The following is a 27126-nucleotide window of genomic DNA, read 5'->3' as shown; positions in this document are numbered from 1 at the left end:
TTATTACTCATATACTTTGATCTTTATTTTTTTATACTAATTTTTTTTTATCCTTAACTTTCAAACTTTCTCGACAAACTTTTCTCCTTTACTTATAGACTTCTCTAAATACTATACATTTTATAATATTCATATAAATACTTGTATTTGTTTGATTTTTTAATTATTGATATTGTATTTTTTTAAAGAAATAATATTTGTGTTAGTGATTTCTTATGATATATTCCATCTACTATTGTTAATGATATTCTAAATAGGTACGTTTGATTTAAGTTCATTATTCCATTGACCATGGTTCACACATTTGTATGAATCGTAAATAAATGTATATTTTTAATATCACTACTGAAAATTATGGAATTTCCGACCACCTGAAAGTGATCTTAAATCAAGTCAAAAGTCTTGTTCCGACCACTTTTGGTATCCGGAAAAACCTTTGTTGCTATTTCTGACCACTTTTTGGTATCAACTTGATTTAAGATCACTTTCAGGTGGTCGGAAATTCCATAATTTCCAGTAGTGTATATTAAAAATACATTATTTGTATACATAAAGTACATATTTGAAAGGCATAATTTTATATATATATATATTATCAAGTAATGTACATTCAGTACACAAATAATATACTTTTTTAGTATATTAAAAATATATATTACCTTCATGGTCTACACAGTTATGTATACACAATGTATAATAATAATAATAATAATAATAATAATAGCAACAACAACAACAACAACAACAACAAAGGAGGAAAAATGAAAAAAAAAAGGAAAAAGAAGAAGAAAAAAGATAATAATAATAATAATAATAATAATAATAATAATAATAATAATAATAATAAAAGGAGGAAAAAAGAAAAAAAAAAGATAATAATAATAAGCACAGAAAAACACAATGCATTTGATTACAAAAAGAGTGGATATTATCAAGTAATGTACATTCAGTACACAAATAATATACTTTTTTAGTATATTAAAAATATATATTGCTTTCATGGTCTACACAGTTATGTATATCATGATTCACACAATAATTTGACTAAATTAAAGTCAATTTAATGACACAAAATAACATTATTTAAGTAATATAATGGTTGACAGGATTATGGCAACCTAACAAAAGACATTATTAACAATTGAAGTTGAGAATGATTCGTTGCTAGTTATTTCTAAGGTTCATAAGAAGGTAATGATGGATTGTACATTTGTACCCCATCTTCCTAGACCGATTTACAAAATTCTATGTTCATAATTACTGAATTCTATGTCCATAATTATAAAACTTTATGTTCATAATTTTTGAACTTCATATTCACAATTATTGAACTCTATGTTCATAATTACAAAACTTTATATTCATAATTATAGAACTCTATGTTCATAATTTTTGTGCTCTATATTCACAATTATGAATAGCTTTGAAACAATGTCCACTTTGCAAGGTAGACATGGTTCCATAGCATAATTTGGGTCAAAGTACTTATGAAGTCCATGTACTATAACGTTTCGTTCAATTTAGTCCTTATACCTTTATTTTGTTCAATTTAGTCCATGTACTTTAAAAATGGCAAATTATGCTGTGCATCCGTATGCACCATGCATGGTGCATACGGATGCAAAATCGACGTCGTTTTATTAAAAATGCGCGTCTCATTTAAAAAAAAAAAAAAAAATCAATTTTGATTCCCAGCAACAACATATGAACTAAAATTCCAGAATCGATTAACTAAAATTTCATAATCTATGAACTAAAAATCCAGAATGAATGAACTAAAATTTCAGAATCTAATATATGAACTAAAATTCCAGAATGAATGAACTAAAATTCCAGAATCTATTAACTAAAATTCTAGAATCGATGAACTAAAATTCCAAAATCGATGAACTAAAATTTCAGAATTGATGAACTAAAATTCCAGAATCAATGAACTAAAATTTCATAATGAATGAACAACATAATGCTGTTGAGGGGAATCGAAACTGATTTTTTTTAAGTGGGATTCGCGTTTTTAATAAAACGACGTCGTTTTTGCATCCGTATGCATACGGATGCACAACATAACTATCCTTTAAAAAGTGGTGCAATTAAGAACAATAGTTAATGGTGTTAATATTACCGTTAACTTAGGTTACCTGACGCTAACGATATTTATAATCCTACTCATATATTACTTTATTAATATTTAAACTTAATTATTTTTGCCACCAATATATTAAATTAGTATATTCAAAATAAATAATTACAACCAATATCCTAATGAGATTTGAACAATTGTCCTTAGTTTCATCACTTTTTAAAGTAGAGGAACTAAATTAAATATAATAAAGGTATAAGGACTAAATTGAACAAAACACTATAGTACAAAAACTTCATAGGTACTTTGACCCATAATTTGCCATTGTCAACAGAATGTTAGTATTAGGTAGGCGTGTAAATGAGATGAGCCAGTCACGAGCGGCTCGGTCAAAGCTCAGCTCGAGCTTGGTCAAAATCGAGCTCGAGCAGCTCGTTTGATAATCGAGCTTGAGCCGAGCCTAGATATTCTAGGCTCGTGGCTCGTCGAGCCGCTCGCGAGTTGTATAATATATAATATATATATAATTTATAATATATAATATAACATAATATAATTATAATATATAAAAATAACAATTAAAAAGTTCAAGATCAAGCTCGAACTCGAGTTCAAGATTAAATTCGAGTTCGAGCAGCTCGGAAATTACCGAGCTCAAGCTCGAGCATAAGTTCTTGAGCTCGAACGAGCTCGAGTTCGAGCAGCTCGGAAATTACCGAGCTCAAGCTCGAGCATAAGTTCTTGAGCTCGAACGAGCTCGAGCCGAGCTTCCATTAACGAGCTCGGCTCAGCTCGTTTACACCCCTAGACTATTAGATTTCTTTTTAATTTATTTATCTTATTACACAATCAATTCTTTTATTTATATAGTAATATACTACAATTATGTTTGAGTGATTTAACAAAATTAAAATTAACACACAAAGTTAATAATTAAAAGAGTTAATTATCGAAATGGTCTCTTGACTATAGCAAAATTACCAATTTAGTCTTTGACTATTTTTTTTGACCAATTAAATCCCTCAACTTTAAAAATCTTAACTAATTTGATCCTCCGTTTGTTTGACCATTAGTCAACCGTTAACTTGGGACCAAATTGGTAATTTGCTATAGTCAAGAGACCATTTTGGTAATTAACTTTAAGGGTGGACAATTCGGTTCAGTTTTCTCGAACTGAAAATTGAACCGTACCAAACTAGTTAGATTCGGTAATATAACGAACAACCGAACGGTAATAGATTCTTGTATACCGAACGGTTCGATAAAAACTCGAACCGAACTGAATTTGTTCCGTAAAAACCGAACCGAATATTGTTTGAACTTTGGATTACTATTTTATTATATATTAGACTCTGAATATGGACTATGTAAACACCATAACACATAATATATAATTTTTGATAACAAACCATAAAGAAGTCAAATAAAACATTTACGAGAGATACCCGTGAAAATATGAGCTGAACGGCAGAGCAAGTGGGACTTGAATTTACTTTTTATTTATTTATTTATTTATTTATTATTATTATTATTATTATTATTATTAAAAAAAAAAAATCAAACGATATTCAGTTCAAATTTTTACCGAACAATTCGGATCGGTTTTTTATTGATCCGTTCGGTATACAAGAATCCAATAACGTTCGGTTGTTCGGTATATTACCGAATCAAATTAGTTCGGTTCGGTTTGATACAGTTCAGTTCGAGCGGTTCGGTTTGATACGGTTCAGTTCGAGAAAACTAAACTGAATTGCCCACCCCTAAAGATAATTACCAAAATGGTCCCTTGACTATAGCGAAATTACCAATTTGGTCCCAAGTTAACGGTTGACTAACGGTCAAACAAATGGAGAACCAAATTGGTTAAGATTTTTAAAATTGAGGGACTTAATTGGTTAAAAAAATAGTCAAGGACCAAATTGGTAATTTCACTATAGTCAAGGGACCATTTCAGTAATTAACTCTAATTAAAATTTTATGAAAATCAAATGCTTTAAATTCTTATATATGGAAAATCAAAACAAATTAAGAAAACATGAAGTAAATGGTGTTTCGTCATCCTGACTGCTACTGCTTCAGTGATTCTTGTGACAAAGTTGTAAGAATGCAGTATAAAACTTAGCTCTCAGTTGTTCGTTCCCCACGTGGTCTTCTATTCCAGGAGACGACATAAATTTACGTACCAATTCATCGAATTCTCTTTCCATTTTTCGAACATACTCAGGTTTGTTTGTTTCAGCATAAACATCAATTAACTTAGAGATGAGATTTTGAAGAGAAAAAAGCATTACATAATAAATAATAAAAAATCCATCACATTTTATAAAATCTGACTGAGATAAATAAAATGATAACACTAGTTCGAAGAAGCTCCCTGTCATGCATAAATTTAATAAAGGGAAAATAGCACTTGTTTCCCTGTGTTATATACTTATATCACCTTTTTCTCCTGAATTATTTAAGTGACAGTTTTCCCCCCTAATATGTTAATTGGACATATTTTTCTTCTCCAACAAAATATAACCACGATTTGATTCAAACCGAACATACACTATAGCAACCACACATAAAGGCTATGATAACAATTTAGAACATTTTAAAAATTAAAAGAAAGTTTGGACCAGCAATTCAAATTAGATTTGAAACTGTGAATTGACAATTCAAAATCAAAATTAAAACGTGTTTATGTGTTTTGACTTAGAAACACAATTTATATTTTAAAATTTCACGATTTTAATATTAAAAATACACAGTTTATACATCGTTTAAGTGACGTTTCACCTTCCATGGTATAATTAACAACTCTACAGTTGGTTGCCACTAAATTAAATTAAATGGATTGGACCTCTTGCTTGCTTCAGCCTTCATGGCTAGACTTAATGATTTGAGCACACTATATTATATTATATTATATTATATTATATTGCTCAATTTTAAGTGGAATTAACGATTTAATTTACTTGGAGCTGTTCAGCTCTGCTGGGAGATTAATTTGGAATGGGCCTCAGCCCAAAAGCCAGCCACACGCGGGGAAATAAATCAAAAGGGGCCACAGAGTTGAGTCATTTCTTCAGGCAATCATTATTGCGCAAATTATGCCGTGGAATCGTGTTCACCGAGAATGGTGAACACAAGTCAAAACGACGTCATTTTTAGACAAAAAAAAAAAAAAATCGCGGATGTGGAGTTAACGGCGCGTTACTGATCAAATTATGAATTTTCTGTTATGAGATTATGAATTTTATGAAAATTCATAATCTCATAACAGAAAATTCATAATCGCATAACAGAAAATTCATAATCTCACAACTGAAAATTCATAATCTCATAACAGAAAATTCATAATCTCATGGTTCCAAAGTGAATGTGTAGGCATGGTTCCAAAGTGAATGTGCATGCATGGATTCATAATTTATGAATGTCCGTGATTTCGGACGAGAATATGTAGTCATGGTTCCAAAGTGAATGTGCATGCATGAATTCATAATTTATGAATGTCCGAAACTCCGAAATTATGAATGTAATGAAAATTCATAATCTCATAACAAAAAATTCATAATCGCATAACAGAAAATTCATAATCTCATAACAGAAAATTCATAATCTCATGGTTCCAAAGTGAATGTGTAGGCATGGTTCCAAAGTGAATGTGTAGGCATGGTTCCAAAGTGAATGTGTAGGCAGTCACATAATTAAAAAAAAAAAAAAAAAAAAAAGAGATAACGGTGCACTAACACCGTTGGAACCGTGTTCACCATGAATGGTGAACACGGTTCCATGGCATAACGTCTGTCATTATTGTGTTATGGTACACACAAGTATCATATTTTGTGTACCGTAAAATAATATAAATTTAATACAAAAATAATATTCATTCGGTACAAAAATAATATACATTATATTTAAGGATTGTATATTATTTTTTTTTTTGATTGTATAATGTATATTCAGTACAAAAATAATGTACATTTAGTATATTAAAAATGTATTTTTTGTTATGATCCACACAATAATTGCCATCTTAATCATAATATATATACACACACACACACACACACATATATATATATATATATATATATATATATATATATATATATATATATATATATATATATATATATGATTCTTCACTTAACTTTGCCAAAAAAAAAAAAAAAAAAACGGTTCATAGTCATGAACCCAGGCCAGTTAGCTAGCTACCTATCTTAAGAAATTAAATGCCAATCTTATAGCTTACTATTATTAGTGTCTGGTTATAAGGTTGGTTAGTTATACTATTTTAGATTTTTAGGCTAAACATTAACACAAATTTACTCATGTACATTCAATATAGTGTTTTAATTTTGCAGCAGGATTATCAATTCCTTGGTCTTTTCTTCACTTAATATATAAACAAATGCATATTTAACAGTAGTCAATATATAAAAGTTAAATTCTCATTGAACACACAAATTACAAACTGGATTGCAGAATTTAAAAAAAATAAAACATAACCTGGCATACTTTTTTTTTTCCGAAATAAACAAGACTAAACATTAATGAGCCATCCAAAACAAGAAATACAACCTAAAAGAAAATAAACGACAATCAGTAGAGACCGCTAACAACCGCAAAGTCCCACCTCAAAGTTTTGGTCAAAATGTCTTATAAAATCAGCTTCATATTCTTCACAATCCTACTCCACTGCTTCTTCAACTTTTCTATTCTACACCATTCCACTCCACTCCACTGCTTCTCCGATATGGAGACTCAAAACCAAAGTTCCCTGAAAGACCTCCGGTGGTTATAGGTATGATAAACGTTATTGCATCTCCAATATCATCATTCCCCCAACACCAAGATAAAACTTGTATGACTTACATAAAAGGAAGAGAAATGCAATAACGTTTATCATACCTATAACCACCGGAGGTCTTTCACGGAACTTTGGTTTTGAGTGTCCATATTGGAGAAGCAGTGGAGTGGAGTGGAATGGTGTAGAATAGAAAAGTTGAAGAAGCAGTGGAGTAGGATTGTGAAGAATAGGAAGCTGATTTTATAAGACATTTTGACCCCTTCACTCAGAAAAGGAAAATAAAATTACTCCCTTTAATGTGGCAGAACATCAATGATAATCATTTACACAGTTTAAGGAATGAAATAGGAGAAAGACTTCATACCCAATGGTCTTTACACCAATTGCTTGGGATGACAGTGAATGAGATTGCGATTGTAGTATATGAGCAGACATTTTTTGACACCAGTAGAAATCTTTGCTCTAAGAGTAAAACATAAATTTAAAATCTTATCCAAATGAGAAAAATATGGTGCTTCTTTTAACAAAGCAAACCCAGAATGCTTCAAGTTTAATCAAGAGAAAATGAGAGGGAGGATGAATTGCAGTGCTTGGGGAGATGTGAGAGCAGAGATATGGGAATTAATGGAAAATACAGCTGGGAAGGGAGTCAAGATAGTAGGTGAGGACGTGAGGTAATGGCGGCAACCTAACCTCGAGCCACTCCCGTTCCGACATCCCGAGATAGTTTTGGGCCCTGCTCCCCTGCCTCATTCTGCCAACCTTATATTGAAATGAGAGTGATATACTTTATGTACTTCCTTGAAATATAATTTTGCTAGATGTATAAATTTTATTAAATGAATAAAAACAATGGTCTATTTTGTTGTTTAAATTAATTAAATAATAACACCTTAAATCAAACCCTCATACTCTATTATTGAAGGAAAAATGATCAAAAATGATCTAAGTGGGTTAGACTAGCGGTGTAAATGAGCCGAGTTACTCGTGAGCCGCTCGCGAGCGGCTCGGTCAAAGCTCGGCTCGAGCTCGAACCAAACTCGAGCGACTCGTTTAATAATCGAGCTCGAGTCGAGCTTAATTATTCTAGGCTCGTGGCTCGTCGAGTCACTCGCGAGTCTTATATAATAATAATAATAATAATAATTAAATTTCTACCCTTATAATCTTCTATCGCTTCCCCAACTCCCCATTCCCCACGCCCTAGCTCAGGCACTCAGCCGACAGAAGACGAGACACGAAGACAGTCGAGTAGTCTCCGATCTCTGCCGACAGAAGACGAGAAACGAAGACAGTCGAGTAGTGCCCGAACTTGAACTCAAAATCGAACTCAAGATCGAGCTCGAAGAATCGAGCTGCTCGAACCGAGCTCGAGCTGCTCGAAAATTGCCGAGCTCGAGCTCGAGCATCAATTGTTGAGCTCGATCGAGCTCGAGCTCGAACTCGAACTGAGCCTTCCTTAACGAGCACAAGCTCAAGCCAACCCAAGCTCGAGCTCGGCTCGACTCGTTTACACACATAGGTTAGACACATATTCTAATGTGGGTCAACATATAACACAACATGACCCATATAATAGGCAACAGTTATGCCATGAATCTGGACCCAAGATAAATTCGGGTCAAAATACACCATTTAATATATAAAATTGTGAATATTTAGTATATAAAAATTTGTGAATATTCAATAGGTAAATTGTGAACAAAAAAAAATATAAATTTTGTATTTTTTAACTTGAATCCACAAAATAATTTGCCCATGTTTCTTATAAAGTGCAAAAATATTTTTGGGCACAAGTGGCTCCGGTGAAAATTCTGATTGAGGGAGGCTCAAGTAGACTAATGGTCTATAGCATGTAAGCTTACCTTGAGTCTAATGGTCCAAGGAAAGGAACAAAAGATGAAAACATTAATACACATCTTTTACTACCTCATACCCCCAGGTCTAAAAGAATCATTATATAAGTAAAGGGAAGGCTACAAAAGAGGGATTAGGGGAATGCAGTCTTATGAAGAGGATGGCGGCAGATAAGAGATACATGCGATCAAATATATTTAATGACAAAAGATATGGTCTCAGATAAAGATCAACATCTTTATTCGCAATACATGCTATAGACCATCAGTCTACTTGAGCCTCTTGTGGCCAAAAATATTTTTGCTCTTTCTAAGGATCAGGGGCAAATTAAATTATTCCGTGTATTCAAGTTCAAAATACAATATTTATATTTTAAATGTTCACAATTTACATAATAAATGCAATGTTCACAAATCTATAAGGTAAAATTAACTTAGTTTCGAACTTCAACAGCAAATTATATATTTATGCGCTCAAAGAGTCAAACTTAAAACCTCCAATGTTTATAGTAAAAATCATACTCATAATCTATTGTTGAAAACAAATAGTAAGTTAGTATTTTCATTCACTAAGATCAAGGTAGATGAAAGTTGCAAACTCTTTGTCAACCTTCATCATGATTTTGTAGAAATGTATCAGGGTAGAAATATCAATTTAATATATCAAGAAAAAAAATTACCATTTTTATAATAATTGAAGGGGCTAATGTGCTTACCTAAATAATTGAGGGAGAAAAAGTACTATAAATATATAACTTAGGGGGAAAAAGTGCCATTATCCCTTTAAAATTTTGTAAATGCAGTGCCTATAAGATAAAATTAAAGTATATGTACTATAATTTTATTTTTACAATTTATATGAGTGTCACATTGCTGGTCAATAGTCTTACCTACACAAAATCCTCTTACAACCACACAACAACTATATTTATGAAAGTTATATTTTTAATATCATCTCTATTGATAAAAACAAATGAGAAGTACTATACAATGCTACAAAATCATGATGAAGGTTGACAAAGAGTTTACAACTTTCATCTACCTTGATCTAAGTGAATGAAAATACTAACTTACTACTTGCTTTCAACAATAGATTATGAGTTTGATTTTTGCTACAATTCCTACAAACATTGGAGGTTTTGGGTTCGACTCTTTGAGCACAAAAATATATAATTTGGTGTTGAAGTTTGAAGCTAGATTAATTTTACCTCCTTATAGATTTGTGAGCAGGTTTATTGAGTCCATAATATAATCCGATATGATATTTTACCATGCAACTTAATATAAAACTCTTTGTAGCAAAATTAAATGACTCGATATAGATCCATGTAGCAAATGCATATCTTTGTAGTTAAGGTGTGGTTAGTTTCAATTCATTCCTCAACTTGAAAAATAAATGTCTTCAATTACTTACTCGATCCATTTAATTGGTTATCACTAACATTATTCTGTATTTGTATATATGAAATGTATATATGTTAGTGTGTGTATTTCGGCAGATAAAAGGACTAAAGGTCGTTTGGAGCTTTGCATGGCAAGCTAAGGAGTAAGGACTTGTTCCCATTACTTGGTGTCGATCCACCATGTTGCCCGGTGCTGCGTTTGGACAATCGTTATGCTGTGAAACCGTATCCATCTTGCAAGGTGGACACGGTTTTATCAGGGCCATTCCAATAAAAATTGGAGTCAATTTGGCTCTTTTAAAAAACAAAAAGTAATAATAATTGTTTAAAAGTTATGTCAAAATATAAATATCGTATAAAAATACATCTAAAAGTTAATTTAAAAAGTGACATGCATTATGCACATTTAGACACAAAAATCATCCATTAAACTTTTGATATCAACTTCTTTCAAAATCTCTCTTTTTTTTTTTTTTTTTTTTTTTTATGGAGATTAAAGCTAAAAATAGTAATTAACAATCTTAAATAATCTTAAATTATAAATGGTAATTACCACTATTTTTTAGTACCGTAATTAACAATCTTGTATAGTATATATATAATACATATAATTTTTTTTTTAAAATATGGGGCCTCCAAAAATTGGAGGCCAGTGCAAAGGCCCTGGGTCCTATTTTCATAATTACTGAACTATATATTCATAATTATAAAAGTATATATTTATAATTGTATTTGAGTGTCTTTTTCTTTAATTTTGTGAAAATTTCCTTGAAAGCTATGAACTAAGAAGAGTTCTTTGGGGTTTTATGCTAGGATTAGTGCATGACTGCATGTTATGTTGTCTGCTATTTGATGTATTGTGGTTGTCGTACAGTTCACATATTGAAATTCCCTCATACTTTTTTTACAGACAAATTTGATTAAAGAGAGCATCGAGTTTATTAATAGATCAGCAAATAAGCTTGCTCATGCTCTGACAAGAGAAGTTTCTTCACAATTTGGTACTCGTTTTTAGTTTTCAGTCTATCCTACATATATTCAACACTTAGTTTTTAATCATTAATATACTTGCATCTTTACCTTTCAAAAAAAAAAAAAAACACATTAAGATTATTGCCCAACAGCAAAGCATATAATCAATATGTGCGTAAATGCAATTTTAGTGAGCATTGAGATGGGTCAATTCACACATGTTACAAGCTATGTTAGCAAAGCAGAACAAAGCCAAGATGCCTTAGACTCTATTACTGGACATATTAAAGTGACTGGTTTTATTATAAATTAATGATGAAATTAATCCAAACAACAGTTTCGATGTCAATCTGTGGACTACTGGGACATCCAATACAAATATACAACAAAACTAAGCACCGTGTTATTCAATTAATTCGAAGTAAAATCCTGTACCCCAAATGCAATCTAGATAAATAAAGATTATAAGGCTGCTCATAGCGGCAAATTATACCGTACACCAAGGCGCACAGTACATTGTGCGCACTGTCCCAAAACGACGTCGTTTTGACATTTTCACGTGTTTGCTGTTAAAAAATAATAATAATGTTTCGAATGTACAGAATTGTATAATAGAAAACACAGAATTTTATACCTAAAAACACATAATCTTATACCTGAAAACACATAATTTTTATAACTGAAAATACATAATTTTTATAACTGAAAATCCTCATGACCGAATGTACAGAGTTATATAATAGAAAACACATAATTTTATACCTGAAAATACATAATCTTTTTTAAAAAGACAAAAAATTCATGTTTCGAATGTACAAAATTTTATACCTGAAAACACATAATTTTATAACAGAATACAAAACAACGTCATTTTGGGAGGCGCATGACGCACATTGCTATGTGCGCCCTGGTGCACGATATAACGATGGGCTCACAGCCTCACACCTGTTATATATGGTTAGCTAGCAACCGCACACTTGAAAAATCTTCTATTTTTTTTCATCTTTATTCTTATTATTTTAAATAAATGACATCATTACCCCCCGTACACTTGAACAATTCTATTTTTTTTTTTCATCTTTATTCTTATTATTTTAAATAAATGACATCATTTAACCCTTCTAATTAAAACATTTTTAATATTTTCTCTTTTCCTATTTTTTTTTTTTGAAAATTCTCTTTTCCTATTTAATTTTGAGAAAAAACATTTTATTTTTCGATTATAAGTTTTACTGGACAACTTTGTTACAAAATGAGCCTTATGAAGTTTTTTATACTTATTTCACATTCTCAGCGGACGGCGGAGATCTACTTAATTGTATGACTATGATTATATCTCTAAAATTCTATACAATCACATGAGTTCTATAATGTTTTATAAGATTCTATATATTTCTATACTTCAAAATGTTTTTTTTTTGTTTGAAGAATACTTCAAAATGTTAAATTTCAATGTATGAACAAACATATTTAAATTTAAAACTATTTCAAATTTATGAATTACATTTATTAACTTCTCAAAAAACTAATTTTACCAAATATTTTTTACTTTTCATTTTTTTTTAAACTTTCAGCTTGCTTTTGAGACAAATTTGCCAAACATAGGATAATAATAATAAGCTATAATAATGTTGGCATTTAATTTCTTGAGGTAGCTAGCCAGCTAACCAATTGATGACATACATACATACATACGTATATAGTCTATAGTCTAATGGTGGCATGCCAGCCAACCAGCCTGGCATGCAATGCCCAGGTAGGTGCTAGCTTCTGATCAACGTGGAACCATGTAAGGTGAACACAATTCTATATTTATAATTACTGAATTATATATATGTTCATAATTATAATAAAGTTATATATTCATAATTTTTGAACTTCATATTCATAATTATTGAACTTTATATTCATAATTACAAAACTCTATGTTCATAATTATAAAGCTAGAGATTCAATAATTGTGATTATAAAGTTATATATTCATAATTTTTGAACTTCATATTCACAATTATTGAATCTCTATATTCATAATTACAGAACTATATGTTCATAATTATGTTTACAACTCTATATTCATAATTATAGAACTATATATTTATAATTTTTGAATTATATATTCATAATTATGAACAGTTCTAGAATCGTATCCACCTGGTTCCACAGGATAATTTGCCGCTTCTGATCTGCTGTATGTACGTGTGACTGGACTGGGCTCATGACATGAATTGAGACAACAACGACAAAACATGATGGACACAATTTTGAATTGTGCCCTTATCAAACACCTATATATGGTTTTTGGCTTTCTTCAAACTCGTCCTTAACTCGCCCCCCACACACACACATATGGACTATCAGATAGTAAAGTATAACATCATCAATCACAATTTAGGAGCAACCTTTCAAAATAAGTCATTCATTATTTACTTATCAATAATTATGTTATGTCAAAATGTGAGAACGTCTGGAATAGGCGAATTCCACCTTGTCACTAGATAATAGGATTGCCAATGAGTCCATCATGGTGTGATTAGGAGTGGATGAAATTAAAGTTCTTCTACATGGACTCTCAATCTCTACTTCATTAGTTGAATTTCATGATATGACAAATGAAGATAAGTTATCTTCATCATGCGAAGTTCAAGAAAAATGTCAATATTAAAATTTTGAGTGAGAGAATAAAAAATAGGGAGTAGAATTTAAGAGTTGAAGTAATAATTTTCAAGAGTTAATTCTCAAATGGTCCGCCGACTATGGCTTTTTAACAAATTGGTCCATTAACTTTTAATTTTTTCAAAGTGGTCCTTCGACTTTTGAATTTTAAGCCAAAATGGTCCTCTGTTAACTTTGGCGTTAAGTTGGTGTTAAAATGAAGGGTAAACTTGAAAATTTAGGATTTGCATTCCAATTTAAAGCAATGTGTGATTCCTTTCAACAGTCAGTGCACATATTTCTTCAAATTGAATTTTTGCTCTCCTAAATATGCAATCAAAATGTGGGATAGTCAACTAGAATGGCAGAAATCATTGCCTTGCATTGGAAAGTTTGTAGATGAAGTTGAAGATGATTTTTTTTTTCGCCTTCAAGATGATTATCCCACATTTTTTTTTTTAGATTTAGGAGAACAAAAACTTAATTTGAAGAAATATGTGTGCATACTGCTGAAAGGAATCGCATATTGTTTTAAATTTGAGTGCAAAATCTAAATTTCTAATTTTGCCCTTCATTTTAACACCAACTTAACACTAAAGCTAACGGAGGACTATTTTAGCTTAATATTCAAAAGTCGAAAGACGACATTGAAAAAATTAAAAGTCAAGGGACTAATTTGAAAAAAAAAAACCATAGTTGAAGACCATTTTAAAAATGAGAAAATTATCAATTTGGTCCCTCGACTATGAGGATTTCACCAATTTGGTCCTTGACTACTAAAATTACTCAACTTGGACCTCAACTATGACATTTTTACCTGATTTGGTCCTAAGTGTTATTTGCAGGTCAAACCTAAAAGGCAATTTTGAGATTTAAAAAAAGTATCTTCATTCTTATTCCCTAAATCTAAGTCATTTGTTTTATATAGATAGGTTATTTGTTTTCAATAGCAGTCGCAGCTTCAATATGCAACCAAAGTGTAGTGAATCATCTTCATCCAGCTATAAGAATCGAATGATGTTCGAAAATGGAGATGCTTATAGCTGGATGAAAATGATGTTGGCACAAGGCAGCAAATTTTTGAACATCATTCGATTATTATAGCTGGATGAAGATGATTCACGGCACTTTGGTTGTATCTTGAAGCTGCGACTGCTATCGAAAACAAATAACCTATCTATATAAAACAAGCGACTTAGATTTATGGAAGAAGAAGGAAGATAGTTTTTTAAAATCTCAGAATTGCCCTTTAAGTTTGACTTGCAAATAACACTTAGGACCAAATCAGGTAAAAATATTATAGTCGAGGACCAAATTGAGTAATTTTGGTAGTCGATGACCAAATTAGTGAAATCCTCATAGTCGAATGATCAAATCGGTAATTTTATCTTTTAAAAATTAACTCTATTTTTCAATTAAGAATAACTTTTTTTTTTTATACAATAACGTCCCACCAACCGTGGTCATACCTAGAGGCGGGCGTTGGCTACTAGCTGGCTGGTGCCTCATTTGTCCGAGTGGGGCATGAAAATCACTCCACCCCTTTGACACTTAATCATTTCCTAAATTACTTATTTTTTAAAAAATAAATTTTAAACTTTAATTAATTTAAAATAAACTAATTATAAAAAAAATAATAAAAAAAAAACTATCTCCGGCCTGAGACTTTTTTTTTTTTAATTTAAATAATTAATTTTTAAAATGTATTTTTAAAAAAATAATTAATTTAGAATGATGACTTGTTGACTTGTTGGAAACCTTCAAATTGAGAGAATTGTTTGAAATTGGTTAGTTTAGGAACCTAATTGTTGGTTTTTTAGGTTCAGTGGCCTAATTAAATTATCATGTACAGTTTGATGGCCTATTTGACATTTATTCCAATTAGATTCTAATATGAGGAATTGATTCTTTGAATTGAGAAAAAAAAATGAAAGAAAGTATAAAACACCAATCATTATTGTGTGGACCATGGTCTACACAAGTTGGGTGGACCATATTTTGTCTACTATAAAATAATGTACATTCAGTAAAAAAATAATGTACATTCAATATAAAAATAATGTATATTGTATACAGGGGATATGCATTATTTTTGTTCTGAGTGTACATTATATTGTATAATATACATTCCGTGCAAAAATAATGTACATTTAATATATTAAAAATGTACTTTTTATTATGGTTCACATAACATTGTGTGGACCATGGTCCATACAATAATTTGCCATAAAACATATACTCCGTATTACTTTTCTTGTAATGAATTATGAGCAAATATCAATTGTGATCCCACGAATATTAACAAATTAACAGTTTTGGTCCACATGTTTAATTTCTACCAATTTTCATTCACGATTATTGTTTTAGTATCAATTTTCATCCACAACTATTGTTTTAGTACCAATTTTCATCCACGACTATTGTTTTAGTGTCAAACTTCATCACGCCGGTCAATCATTCGTTTAAGACATGCTGAAATCTAAAACTTTTAATGGTATTTTTGTCATTTTCAATTTAAGATCCCAATTTAAGCATGAATAATAATATTTAAGCCCTAAGATCGATCACATTTCACAATTTTCTTCATCCTACCTTAATTTGAATATGAAAACTGTGAATTGAGATCGATCTTAGGGCTTAAATCCATTTATTCATGCTCAAATTGGGATCTTAATTTGAAAAAGATTAAGATACCCTCAACAATTTCATATTTCGGCATATATTAAAAGATGGGTGATCGGTACCCTTAATAATTTTATATTTCGGCATATATTATACATATGGTGACCGGTTTGATAAATTTTGACACTAAAATAATAATTGTGGATAAAAATTGATACTAAAACAATAATCGTAAATGAAAATTGATATGAATTAAATATGTGAACCAAAATTGTCATTTTATTAATACTTTAGCATCAAAATTGACATTTACTCAATGAATTACGGAGTATATTTTTGTCGGATTTAACTTAGAGATTCAGTAAAGACAATATTTGAGACAACAAGAAAAAGAACTATGATTTCACTTAAAATATAAAAGCAGAGAGATGGAGTGAATGATTGGTCGGTTCTAAACCGCGAGTTGAGCCCTAGTCGAAATCTGTTTCATTAAACTTCATGGAAGCTGAAGACGATCAGTTCGGATCGATGATGGACGAGATCCACTCGAACGGCGGCGTCGACGACTCTAGTCGCCACCGGCCGATTATAAGCGGCGAACAGCTCGACATCGAGGCGTACGATGCCCTATACAGTGGCCGGACCAAAATCATGCGGCTGCTCTTCATCGCTGATAGATGCAACAACACTTCGATGCAGTTGGAGGCTTTAAGGATGGCGTATGACGAGATTAAGAAGGGCGAGAACACGCAATTATTCCGAGAGGTTGTTCAGAAGATTAACGGACGGTTGGGACCTAATTACGGGCCGGACGCTGGTTGGACTGATTCAGTAGATCGCCGAGCAGAGCAAAGGAAGGAGAAGCTCGAAAATGAGCTCAATGCTTATAGGGTATGGTGCCCTCTCCCCCTTATAATCATGATAAATGTGATTGAATTTGCTACTTGTGCTACTGAGAACTCGTGCAAGCTGTAATGAGCTCAGAATACTGTGATTTTTGTTGGACAAATAAAGCAATGTCATGGTTAACTGGTGTGGAATCAACATCAAAATCATTGTCCCTTGATCACTTTGGTTGATTGCTTGTGTTTATATTGTTCCAGACTTTGCACTCGAGTGTCTTTTTCTTTGATTTTGTGAAAAAAATTTCCATGAAAGCTAGGAACTAAGAAGAGCTTCTTTGGTTGTATGCTAGGGTTAGTGCATGACTGCATGTTATGTTGTCTGTTTCATATCAACTTCCAATAAGTGCTATTTGATGTATTGTGGTTGTCAATTGACATGTAAAGTACAGTTCTCTCATATTGTCCTTACAGACAAATTTGATTAAAGAGAGCATCAGGATGGGATACAATGATTTTGGAGATTTTTATTATGCCCACGGTCAGCTTGGTGAAGCTTTCAAGAATTATGTTCGTACACGGGATTATTGCACAACAGCAAAGCATATAATCCATATGTGCTTGAATGCAATTTTAGTTAGCATTGAGATGGGTCAATTCACACATGTTACAAGCTATGTTAGCAAAGCAGAGCAAAGCCAAGATGCCTTAGACCCTATTACAACTGCTAAACTTCGTTGTGCTGCAGGATTGGCGCACTTAGAGGCCAAAAAGTATAAGCTTGCTGCTCGGAAGGTATGCTTTATATTTCCCCTTGTTGACTGATCTTTTTTCCAAGCATATACTATTTCCATAAGTTTGGTGACTTTACTTTCTTACTTGCATTTGGAAACACTCACCAAGTTCCAATGTAAAGATGATAGTGATTATCAATTTAGCAACATAATGAATTATAGAGGACTTGTTTAACTTGTTGGTTTCACCTCCTTCACCTCTTGCACCCAATTTGAACAGATAGAGCATGGTGTAAAGGGAATTACCCCTGGAATTAACTCTCTTGTGGCATAGCTAAACGTGTAATGTTGAATGGGCAGAGCTAAGCCCATATGTCTTCTTCTCTCTGTGATATAGAAGTATGAATGGATGTAGAGCATGTTTAGCCCAACAAGAAATTCTCTGAAGGGATAGATGTTGATAGCAGTTTTTTAAAAAGAACTTTTTGAAAAAAATTTCAATAGCTTGATTGAGTTAATGTAGAAAGTTACTTTTAGAATAGATAGGTTGTTTGGATACTTAACTTTTATATTAGTGATTGTGTAACAACAAAATACATAAAATTTAAGTTAGAAATTAAAAAGTGTTAGGCTTCAACGAGAACATTTGGAATTTCTGAAGTCTCATTAAATCATTCAATCTTATTAGGAAATAGTTTATTTAAAAGCCTCAGTTTGAGCCCTTTCTCTTACAGGAGGGCTTTTGTCTTATCTTCATTAAAAAGGCTAAGTTGGAAGGTAAAATTGTTTAGTTGTTGGGAGATATTTGGAATGTCAGAAGTGTAATTAAATCATTCAAGCTTATTTCAAGAGCCTCAGTTTGAGGCTTTTCTGTTGTAAGAGGGCTTTCATCACATCTTCCATAAAATGTCTTTTCTTGACAATTAATGTTTTGCCCAACTTTGGCTTTTCTGAATAGATAAGCTCCAAAGTAAGCCAGGCCAATCAGCCTTGTAATAGGCTAATAGCTATCAAGTAGAAAATGAATGGTGGACAATTATTTTTCATTATTTTAGACTGTTTTTATATATTTATTTAACATTGACACATTGTTTCCTGTCGTTCGCAGTTTTTGGAGGTTGGCCAAGACTTGGGGAATAATTACACAGAAGTAATTGCACCCCAAGATGTTGCGACATATGGTGGCCTTTGTGCACTTGCAAGTTTTGACCGAGTGGAACTGAAGGCAAATATACTCTTTTATTTTCTCTTTACTTTATGGACAACTATGCTGATTTAGCTTATCCTTCTTGGATTTTGATTCAACTCGGTAACCATGTGATTTGTCTGGCAGAGCAAAGTTATAGACAACATAAACTTCAGGAATTTTTTAGAGTTGGTACCTGAGGTGCGGGAACTTATCCAAGATTTCTACACAAGGTAAGCTGACTTGTTAAGTTGAATCCTCATATCTGTCTCACCTAGGATGAATTGCTGTTATACTTGGTTTTCTAATGTGGGTTCCTTTTTTATTCGTAAATGCAGTCATTATGCTTCGTGTCTTGAGTACTTAGGAAACTTGAAAGCAAACTTATTGCTCGACATCCATTTACATGACCATGTTGAGACACTGTATAGTCAAATCCGTAACAAAGCTCTCATACAGTACACGCATCCCTTTGTCTCTGTTGATCTGAACATGATGGCCAATGCGTTTAAGACCACTGTTACGGGGTTAGAGAAGGAACTTGAATCCTTAATTACAGACAACCAGATACAGGTAATAACAGACTTGTAATATACTAATATGCATGTTCCCCCGTAGAGCCAATAGATTTGTTGACCATTCAACCTTAATTATTCTATTGTTTTTCTTATTTTCTATCTACTCAAGAATCACAGCATGTTCATGCAGGCTCGAATTGATTCCCACAACAAGATCCTTTATGCACGGCATGCAGATCAGAGAAACGCAACCTTCCAAAGGGTTCTGCAGACCGGTGGTGAATTTGATCGAGATGTGAGAGCCATGCTTTTGAGAGCCAACCTTCTCAAGCACGAGTACAATGCCAGATCATCAAGGAAACATGGAAACATATAATCAATCACTACAATTTGTCAAAAAAAAAATTAAAAAATCCAAGCTTGAGAATGCCAGAGTAGTGTAATACTGTAATTGACATATTTGCTTAGCTTAGCATAATGGTGGTCTTTAATCTTGAAGGATTTGCTTTCTGGGTGGGCACATAGTATCACTGTTCCTGTTCATATAACAAATCGCTGTGCCGGGGCTTGTGTGTAATCCTATGTAGTCATGTTCTGTTTATACACCATCTTGTGTTCTATTTGGATATCTGACTTATCTCTTTTGTGCTGTTCCTTGCTTCCTTTCTGCTATACAACACAGTGCTTACGTTATTGAGCTCTAAGGGAGTGAGTGTTTGGTTCAAGGCACATTTCGAGTTAATGTAACACAAAAAATGAACTAAAATCAAAGTTTTAGAATTTCATGATCTTTAATAATAACTTAAATGTAAAAAATAAAAAATAAAAAATAAAAAGTTTATTCTTGAGCCTTAACTTATTTATAGGCCCGGTTTGGTATAGACAATTTGTTTATTAGTTGATTTTGATTTTTTTATTATTATTATTAGTTGTTTGACTGGTTAAACCATTAATACCAGTTAATATCAATATGAGTATTTGTTTAATTAATATTTTTGTAACAGTTTATTGTTTTAAAATGTTAAAATTCAAAAAGTTATTCAAAATAACGTATTGAATGTAATCATTAACTAATTTAAAAATACTTTTTTACAATCAGTTAATGTTATCAACTAGTCAAATATACTAACTCAATCCGCTAATAACTATCTGTTACACTTTCGGTGAACGACTGAAAGTAAAAATGTTAACTCCTGACCTATTTATGAAAAGTCTTAGACTTGACCTAATTATGAAAAAATCTTAGATTTTAGATAGACTAAAAGGAGAAAAATGTGTACAAAGAGTTGAATAAGAAAGGAATGAAAAAGGTCAAAAGTTTGGACAAATATTTATCAATAGTAATCCTTCAACTTGCCATTTCCACTCATTTATTAAACTCTTGTATACATCTACAGTTCGAACACACACAAACTTCTAAAGTGTATGTGTTTCTTTGCTTAACTTCTACTCTATAAGCTCAGATCTTCCAATTGGGGTATATTATATACACAGAATTTGCGTTTGTACATGATCGGATCTTGAGCAGAGCGCATGTGAATGTGGAATGGGTCATCTGAGTATACATTCGTCGAAGCGGAAGCAGCGGCGGTGGCAGCTGCTGGACTTGGTGTCGGCGGCGATATTCGCCGCCGTCTTTGTTTTCTTCCTCCTCCTCTTCACGCCGCTGGGGGACTCCCTCGCGGCGTCGGGGCGGCAGACGCTGCTCGGCTCATCGGAGGGCGCGCAGCAGCGCAGGCGCCTCGCGGCGCTCATCGAGGCGGGCCACGAGCCCGCCCCGATCGAAGTCTGCTCGCCCGATTTTTCCGACTTCCTGCCCTGCGAGGACCCTAGGACCATCAAGGGCAGCCATTGCCCCGTACATGAAGACTCCCCGCTCTGCTTGATTCCCCTGCCGGAGGGATACCGACCTCCCGTTCAGTGGCCGGAGAGTTTGCACAAGGTGTTTGTTCTTATGCCAAGCTTACTACTTATGCGATCTTTAATTTTGGCTTGAAAGCGTTTTACTGAACTGTGAAAGACACATTGCATAGTTGCATACTGTATCTGAAATGAGTTAGATGCCATTTTTGTCGGTGGAGTTCCTCAATTCAGAGTTCTATATTTTGTCGGTGAAGATGTTCAGTTGAGAATTCTAGTTAAACTGAGTAGTACTAGTTAGCTGAGCTGTCTCAATTTGTTTCCCTGATCTGCAATTAATATTAGATTCCAGATTTAATCTTGGCATGTGATCCTTAAATATATAAAGTAAAGCAAGTATCTTTAGTGATTTGTTCCTTAAGTTTTAATGAACTTCGAAATGATCCTTTTTGTTTGTTGAATTTAGGGATTGAAGTTGTAGTCTTTACTTTGCAGATATGGCATGATAATGTGCCTTATAATAAACTAGCCAGCAGGAAAGTCCACCGAGGATTGATGAAAAAAGAAGGTTCATACATTACCTTTACTGATGGTGGCGCTATGTTCCCGGATGGAGCAAAGAAGTATATTGAGAAACTCAAGCAATATATTCCCATGGCTGGTGGAGTTCTGAGGACAGTTCTTGATATGGGATCTGGGGTATGAATTCACTTGATTCTTTGAGATCCATCGGTTTGACTATATCTGAAACTGTATTGCTCTTTCTGACCGTAGGTTGGGAGCTTTGGCGGTTTCCTACTTGCTGAAGACATGCTGACCCTTTCTTTTGCTCCAAAAGATTCGAGCAAACAACAAATACAATTTGCTTTAGAACGAGGAGTACCGGCGTTTGCTGCTACACTAGGGAATTACAGACTTCCATTTTCTGCTTTTTCATTTGATTTGGTGCATTGTTATCAATGCTCGATTCCTTTTACAGCACATAGTAAGTTTTTTGTTTCTCTGATCATTCTCGATATGCAATCATCTTACTACTGCTACTGCTGCTGGTGGTGGTGGTTGTAACACAAGAATATCACATTGCAGATGCAACATACTTTGTTGAAGTTGATCGGTTACTTCGACCAGGAGCCTACCTTGTCATTTCTGGTCCTCCTGTACAGTGGGCTAAACAAGATAAGGAGTGGGCGGATCTCCAAGCTGTGGCCAGATCGTTGTGTTATGAGCTTATTGCCGTGGATGGTAACACTGCCATCTGGAAGAAGCCTAATGGGGATTCATGTCTTCCAAACCAAAATGAATTTGGGCTTGAATTGTGTGATGACTCTGATGAACCAAGTGTCGCATGGTGATTCTCCTTATACACGTTCTTGTTTATTTACTATTCTTTAGGATACACTCATGAATCCTTCACCTTGATAATTACATAGCTGATGGAAGCTTCTTGAATTTACTGGTTGTGTTTGTACATCTGAAATAAATTGGCAGGTACATCAAGCTGAAAAAATGTGTCAGCAAGACATCTTCTGTGAAAGGAAATTATGCTATTGGGAAAATTCCAATATGGCCGAAGAGGCTGACAAAAGCTTCTTCAAGGGCCACTGCATTAAAATATGGATTGGATGTTTTTGAAGCTGACAATAGAAGATGGGCAAGGAGAGTGGCATACTATAAGAACACATTGAACTTGAAACTAGGAACTCCAGCCATACGAAATGTCATGGACATGAATGCGTTTTTGGGAGGCTTTGCTGCAGCATTATCTTCAGATCCTGTTTGGGTGATGAATGTAATTCCTGCTCGTAAGACTTTGACACTTGATGTCATCTATGATAGAGGCCTTATCGGGGTTTACCATAATTGGTAATTCACTATTGAACTTTTGAAGTCCCCTTAATATAAAGCATTCTTTTGAAATCATGGTATCCATGACGCCACAAAAAAACACCCTGCACCCCCCAGAAGATGTTTGAGAATTTGATTTGATTTATGTTTATTTCATGTTAGGTGTGAACCTTTCTCTACTTACCCTCGGAGTTATGATCTAATTCATGTATCTGCTATTCAATCTCTTACAAAGGATCCTAGTTCTGGCAAGATCAGGTATGTACAATCATTTTACCTGTGTTCATGATTTCTAGTCAACTTCTCAGAATATAATATTTCCACAGACTATCTCTGAAAATTTCAAGTTTAGTCCAGTGTCATCTTAGGAATCCAAAAGTTTAATAATCTAGTGTGACAAGTTATCCTTTGTATGCATCAACTCAACAGAATGGTGACATGTTCATCTGGAAAACCATTTTCTTGCAATATGCAGTAGTAATTGCCTTTTGAAGTTATATGTTGGTTATAGAAGATCTTGAACTTCAAACCGGGTTTGCAGAAACCATACTTGGTGTGATAAACTTTTTTCAGTATTCTTAGTATTACTTTGAGTGGTTGAATCCTTGACATTCTTGCTTCCAATTCTCGGGATACTATCTGGTAAGAGAAATGACTGATCAAATAGCAAGAACTAGGCATCCGATTCTAGCAAGTTGCCCGCCTCTTTCTCTTTAGTCCATTTGTTATCAGCGCTATTCTTCTGGCCAACTCTTGGTGTTTCTATTATTCAAGGGTGGGGTGAAGCAGTGAGGTGCTGTGAAAGTAGTCGATACAATATTGAATATTATGAGTTCCTTGAATAATAGAAACACCAAGAGGACACGAGCCATGTAAAAAAAATCTTATGGTGTCGGAGGTGTTCATATCTCTCTCACTTTTGCAGGTGTAACCTTGTTGATTTGATGGTGGAGATCGATAGAATGTTACGGCCACAAGGAACTGTTGTGATTCGGGATTCACCCCAAGTGATAGAAAGAGTAGAACGAATTGCCCGAGTTGTAAGATGGGGAGCAAGCGTTCATGAGGACGAGCCCGGGTCACATGGAACTGAGAAAATCCTGGTAGCGACAAAGAAGCTCTGGACGCCATCTTCCATATCCAGCTGACATGTACCGTTTCTTCCTTTCTGCTTCGGATTGTTCCCTACCCATGGAAGTCTCGAAAACATGTTCAACCCAATTCTTTTTTGTTGTTCCATTTTAACTTACTCAAACCTAAATGATATAGAATGAAGGTGAAGTGTACAAATACAGAAATACCTTTGTAATTCATATTAGTATATCCTTATAAAAGCATTGTCACAGTAGACAATAGCAAATGCACCATTTCTCTATTCCTCCATTAAGCTCATGTTAATGTTAATCTTTTCTGTATCTTCCAATTTTATTACATACCTTAGAAGGGACATGCATACCAACAATAATGCACCGTTTCTTGATTTGTCTATTAAATCGTGTTAATATTCTCTATATCGTTTTTATTCAGAAAGGGACATGCATACTATCAACGTGTTAATTTTCTATATATCGTTCTACTTTTATCATTTAATACTTTAGTAGGGACCTGTATACTAGCAATGCGTTATTCTTGGATTTGTCTATTATATCGTGTTAATTTTCTTTATATCGTATATCATTCTACTTTTATCGGATAGTTTAGAAGGAACCTGCATATTTGAATTTGTCTATTATATATCGATATATCGTGTTAATCTTCTTTATATCGTTTTAATTTGTCAGATATCTTGAAAGGGACATGTATACTAGCAACGCGTTTATTTTTCTTTATATCGTTCTACTTTTATCGGATTTCCCGGAAGGGACATGCATGGTAGCAATGGAGCAGTAATGAATGCCAAGATCTGTCAAGTTGAATATATCCAGCTCATGGAGTCCTGTTTGCTGCGGCAAAACTCATTTGTATTAAAACCTAAAATTCAATACTGTCTGGAGTGGGGACAAGGCAGAGAAAATTGTGTTTCTGCTTTTGCATTTACTATAACTATAACTTAAAAGACCTCATATATTATTGAACAGATAGTGTCCTAAATAAGTCGGCACGGACTTAGCTCAATGCATGGTTCATTAGGTAATATTTGGAAGAAAAAAATAATATTTGAATCTTAACGGTGGCAGTGTAGGGACTAATGGACTATGCTGAAAATGAACAGATCACTTGTGCGCACCGACATTTGACCTTTGCAGGTGTACTAAACAAAAATTTAAAGACTTGAGACAAAATCCATAACATTTTTTAAGGTATCAATCACACCTGCAGGTACGATAATTAGAAAAAATGCAAGAAATTTTAGGGTTTATATCGGGAGTAATGAGAACTTATTATTCACAATATTTTGATTATACTTTTTGAAGTATACCTTGTATAACAGGTATGTATCGGTGTCGACTGACATGGTAAACTTTGCCTTAAGCGTGGGATCGACATTTATAGCAGCGTGTTAGATGCAGCTGAGAATTTTTCCAAGTCTATTGGCTCGACTCTTGTTGTCCATCGTGATCCAGCATTCATTAGTGTAATAGCAATTGTTCATCGCAGTCATGGAAATTGGAAGGTACACCTAATTTGGTCCCCAGTATACTGTACCAATCGCCACTTTGATTACGGAGTATATATATTAAAAAGAAATTCTAGAATGTCATAATATTAATATTAATAGTAGAAATAAAAACACCTAATAGAGACAATTGATAAATTAGTTATTAATTTAACTGTAAAGTCAGAGATTTCATTGAATTTATTTTAGTCTTGTAATAGTAAATATAACATATGCTGAAAATTATAAAAGAAAAACCGGCAAAATAGGATGATGGGTGCACTTTTACATATTAACAAGTGCACGTTAGGCTATCCTCTTTCTATAATAGAAGGTAATGTGGATTTTTATTTTATTTTTTGTTTTTAGCTTATGTGACTCGCAAGCTTACTATAATAGCAAACTCGCAATTAACTTTTATTTTCTTTTTTATTTGTTATTTTATTATTACATTTATAATATAAAATGCAAGTGGGATCACTTTTAAAAATGAGAGAGTATTGCAAGAATGTAAAGAAAATAGTGAATAATTTACAAATTTGATGATGTTGAAGTGGAAGTAGAATCCACTCTTAAAAGTGGGAGAGTATTGCATGAAATAATGATAGTCGTATAGTTTTGTGCGGTGTATATCCACACTTTTTTACAAAAATACTTGTTACAATAAGTTTCTTAATTTATCTGCTCTACTTATGATTTTTTAATCCTTTGATATACTAAAAACAATATATTACTCCATATTAAAGTGACTGATTTTACCAGTAATGTAAAAATATATTATTATTTAACAATCAATTGTCAATAAAAAATAAAATTACATGGATTGAATTTTTTCACAATCTAACATAACAATAAAATTATTTTTATTCACATTTTGTCACCTCTGATCCACGTAATTTGATCCGTCTATCAAATATAATATTCCGTAATACCCAAAATTCCTAAAATTAATTGGTTATGGGAAATTGTGATGCCATGGTTTGTTTTTAACTATTTCATACAAGGAGGGTGGTCGACACTGAAAAATGGAATTTTTGACCAAAAAAATGTGTACAACATGAAACCTAACCAAAAGAGTCAAACATTGCGTTCACATATTCAAGAATTGGCCTTTTCACCAGTAAATGCTTCTTAAATGTGACACATCACTCATGTTCTTATC

The 27126-nt window shown here is 33.0% G+C and overlaps 2 protein-coding genes across 2 annotated transcripts; both read left to right on the top strand.

Moving 5' to 3' along the window:
- Positions 1 to 16759: 16759 nt before the first annotated feature.
- Positions 16760 to 20264, top strand: LOC109183954 (COP9 signalosome complex subunit 1-like). Its single transcript, XM_019333984.1, has 6 exons — positions 16760 to 17274; positions 17700 to 18020; positions 19068 to 19184; positions 19293 to 19378; positions 19484 to 19718; positions 19854 to 20264. The coding sequence occupies exons 1-6, from the start codon at positions 16882 to 16884 to the stop codon at positions 20037 to 20039; spliced, it is 1338 nt and encodes a 445-aa protein (XP_019189529.1). The 5' UTR covers positions 16760 to 16881; the 3' UTR covers positions 20040 to 20264.
- Positions 20265 to 21020: 756 nt separating this feature from the next.
- LOC109183947 (probable methyltransferase PMT13) lies at positions 21021 to 24854 on the top strand. The gene is made up of 7 exons (XM_019333976.1): positions 21021 to 21605; positions 22019 to 22222; positions 22298 to 22508; positions 22610 to 22871; positions 23012 to 23386; positions 23531 to 23626; positions 24294 to 24854. The coding sequence occupies exons 1-7, from the start codon at positions 21210 to 21212 to the stop codon at positions 24514 to 24516; spliced, it is 1767 nt and encodes a 588-aa protein (XP_019189521.1). The 5' UTR covers positions 21021 to 21209; the 3' UTR covers positions 24517 to 24854.
- Positions 24855 to 27126: the final 2272 nt, after the last annotated feature.

Source organism: Ipomoea nil, unplaced genomic scaffold, assembly GCF_001879475.1.
Source record: "Ipomoea nil cultivar Tokyo-kokei standard unplaced genomic scaffold, Asagao_1.1 scaffold0188, whole genome shotgun sequence".
Taxonomy (NCBI): Eukaryota; Viridiplantae; Streptophyta; class Magnoliopsida; order Solanales; family Convolvulaceae; genus Ipomoea; species Ipomoea nil.
The sequence above is the reverse complement of the archived record's forward strand: the minus strand, read 5'-3'. Positions and strand labels throughout refer to the sequence as shown.

What these genes read in the sequence shown, in the direction of transcription:
- LOC109183947 (XM_019333976.1), top strand. Translation starts at nt 21,210, where the DNA reads ATGGGTCATCTGAGTATACATTCGTCGAAGCGGAAGCAGCGGCGGTGG. An exon ending in GGCCGGAGAGTTTGCACAAG is followed by an intron (nt 21,606 to 22,018) that starts GTGTTTGTTCTT and finishes TTTACTTTGCAG; the next exon opens with ATATGGCATGATAATGTGCC. An exon ending in CCTAGTTCTGGCAAGATCAG is followed by an intron (nt 23,627 to 24,293) that starts GTATGTACAATC and finishes TCACTTTTGCAG; the next exon opens with GTGTAACCTTGTTGATTTGA.
- LOC109183954 (XM_019333984.1), top strand. Translation starts at nt 16,882, where the DNA reads ATGGAAGCTGAAGACGATCAGTTCGGATCGATGATGGACGAGATCCAC. An exon ending in ATCCAAGATTTCTACACAAG is followed by an intron (nt 19,379 to 19,483) that starts GTAAGCTGACTT and finishes TCGTAAATGCAG; the next exon opens with TCATTATGCTTCGTGTCTTG. An exon ending in TTACAGACAACCAGATACAG is followed by an intron (nt 19,719 to 19,853) that starts GTAATAACAGAC and finishes ATGTTCATGCAG; the next exon opens with GCTCGAATTGATTCCCACAA.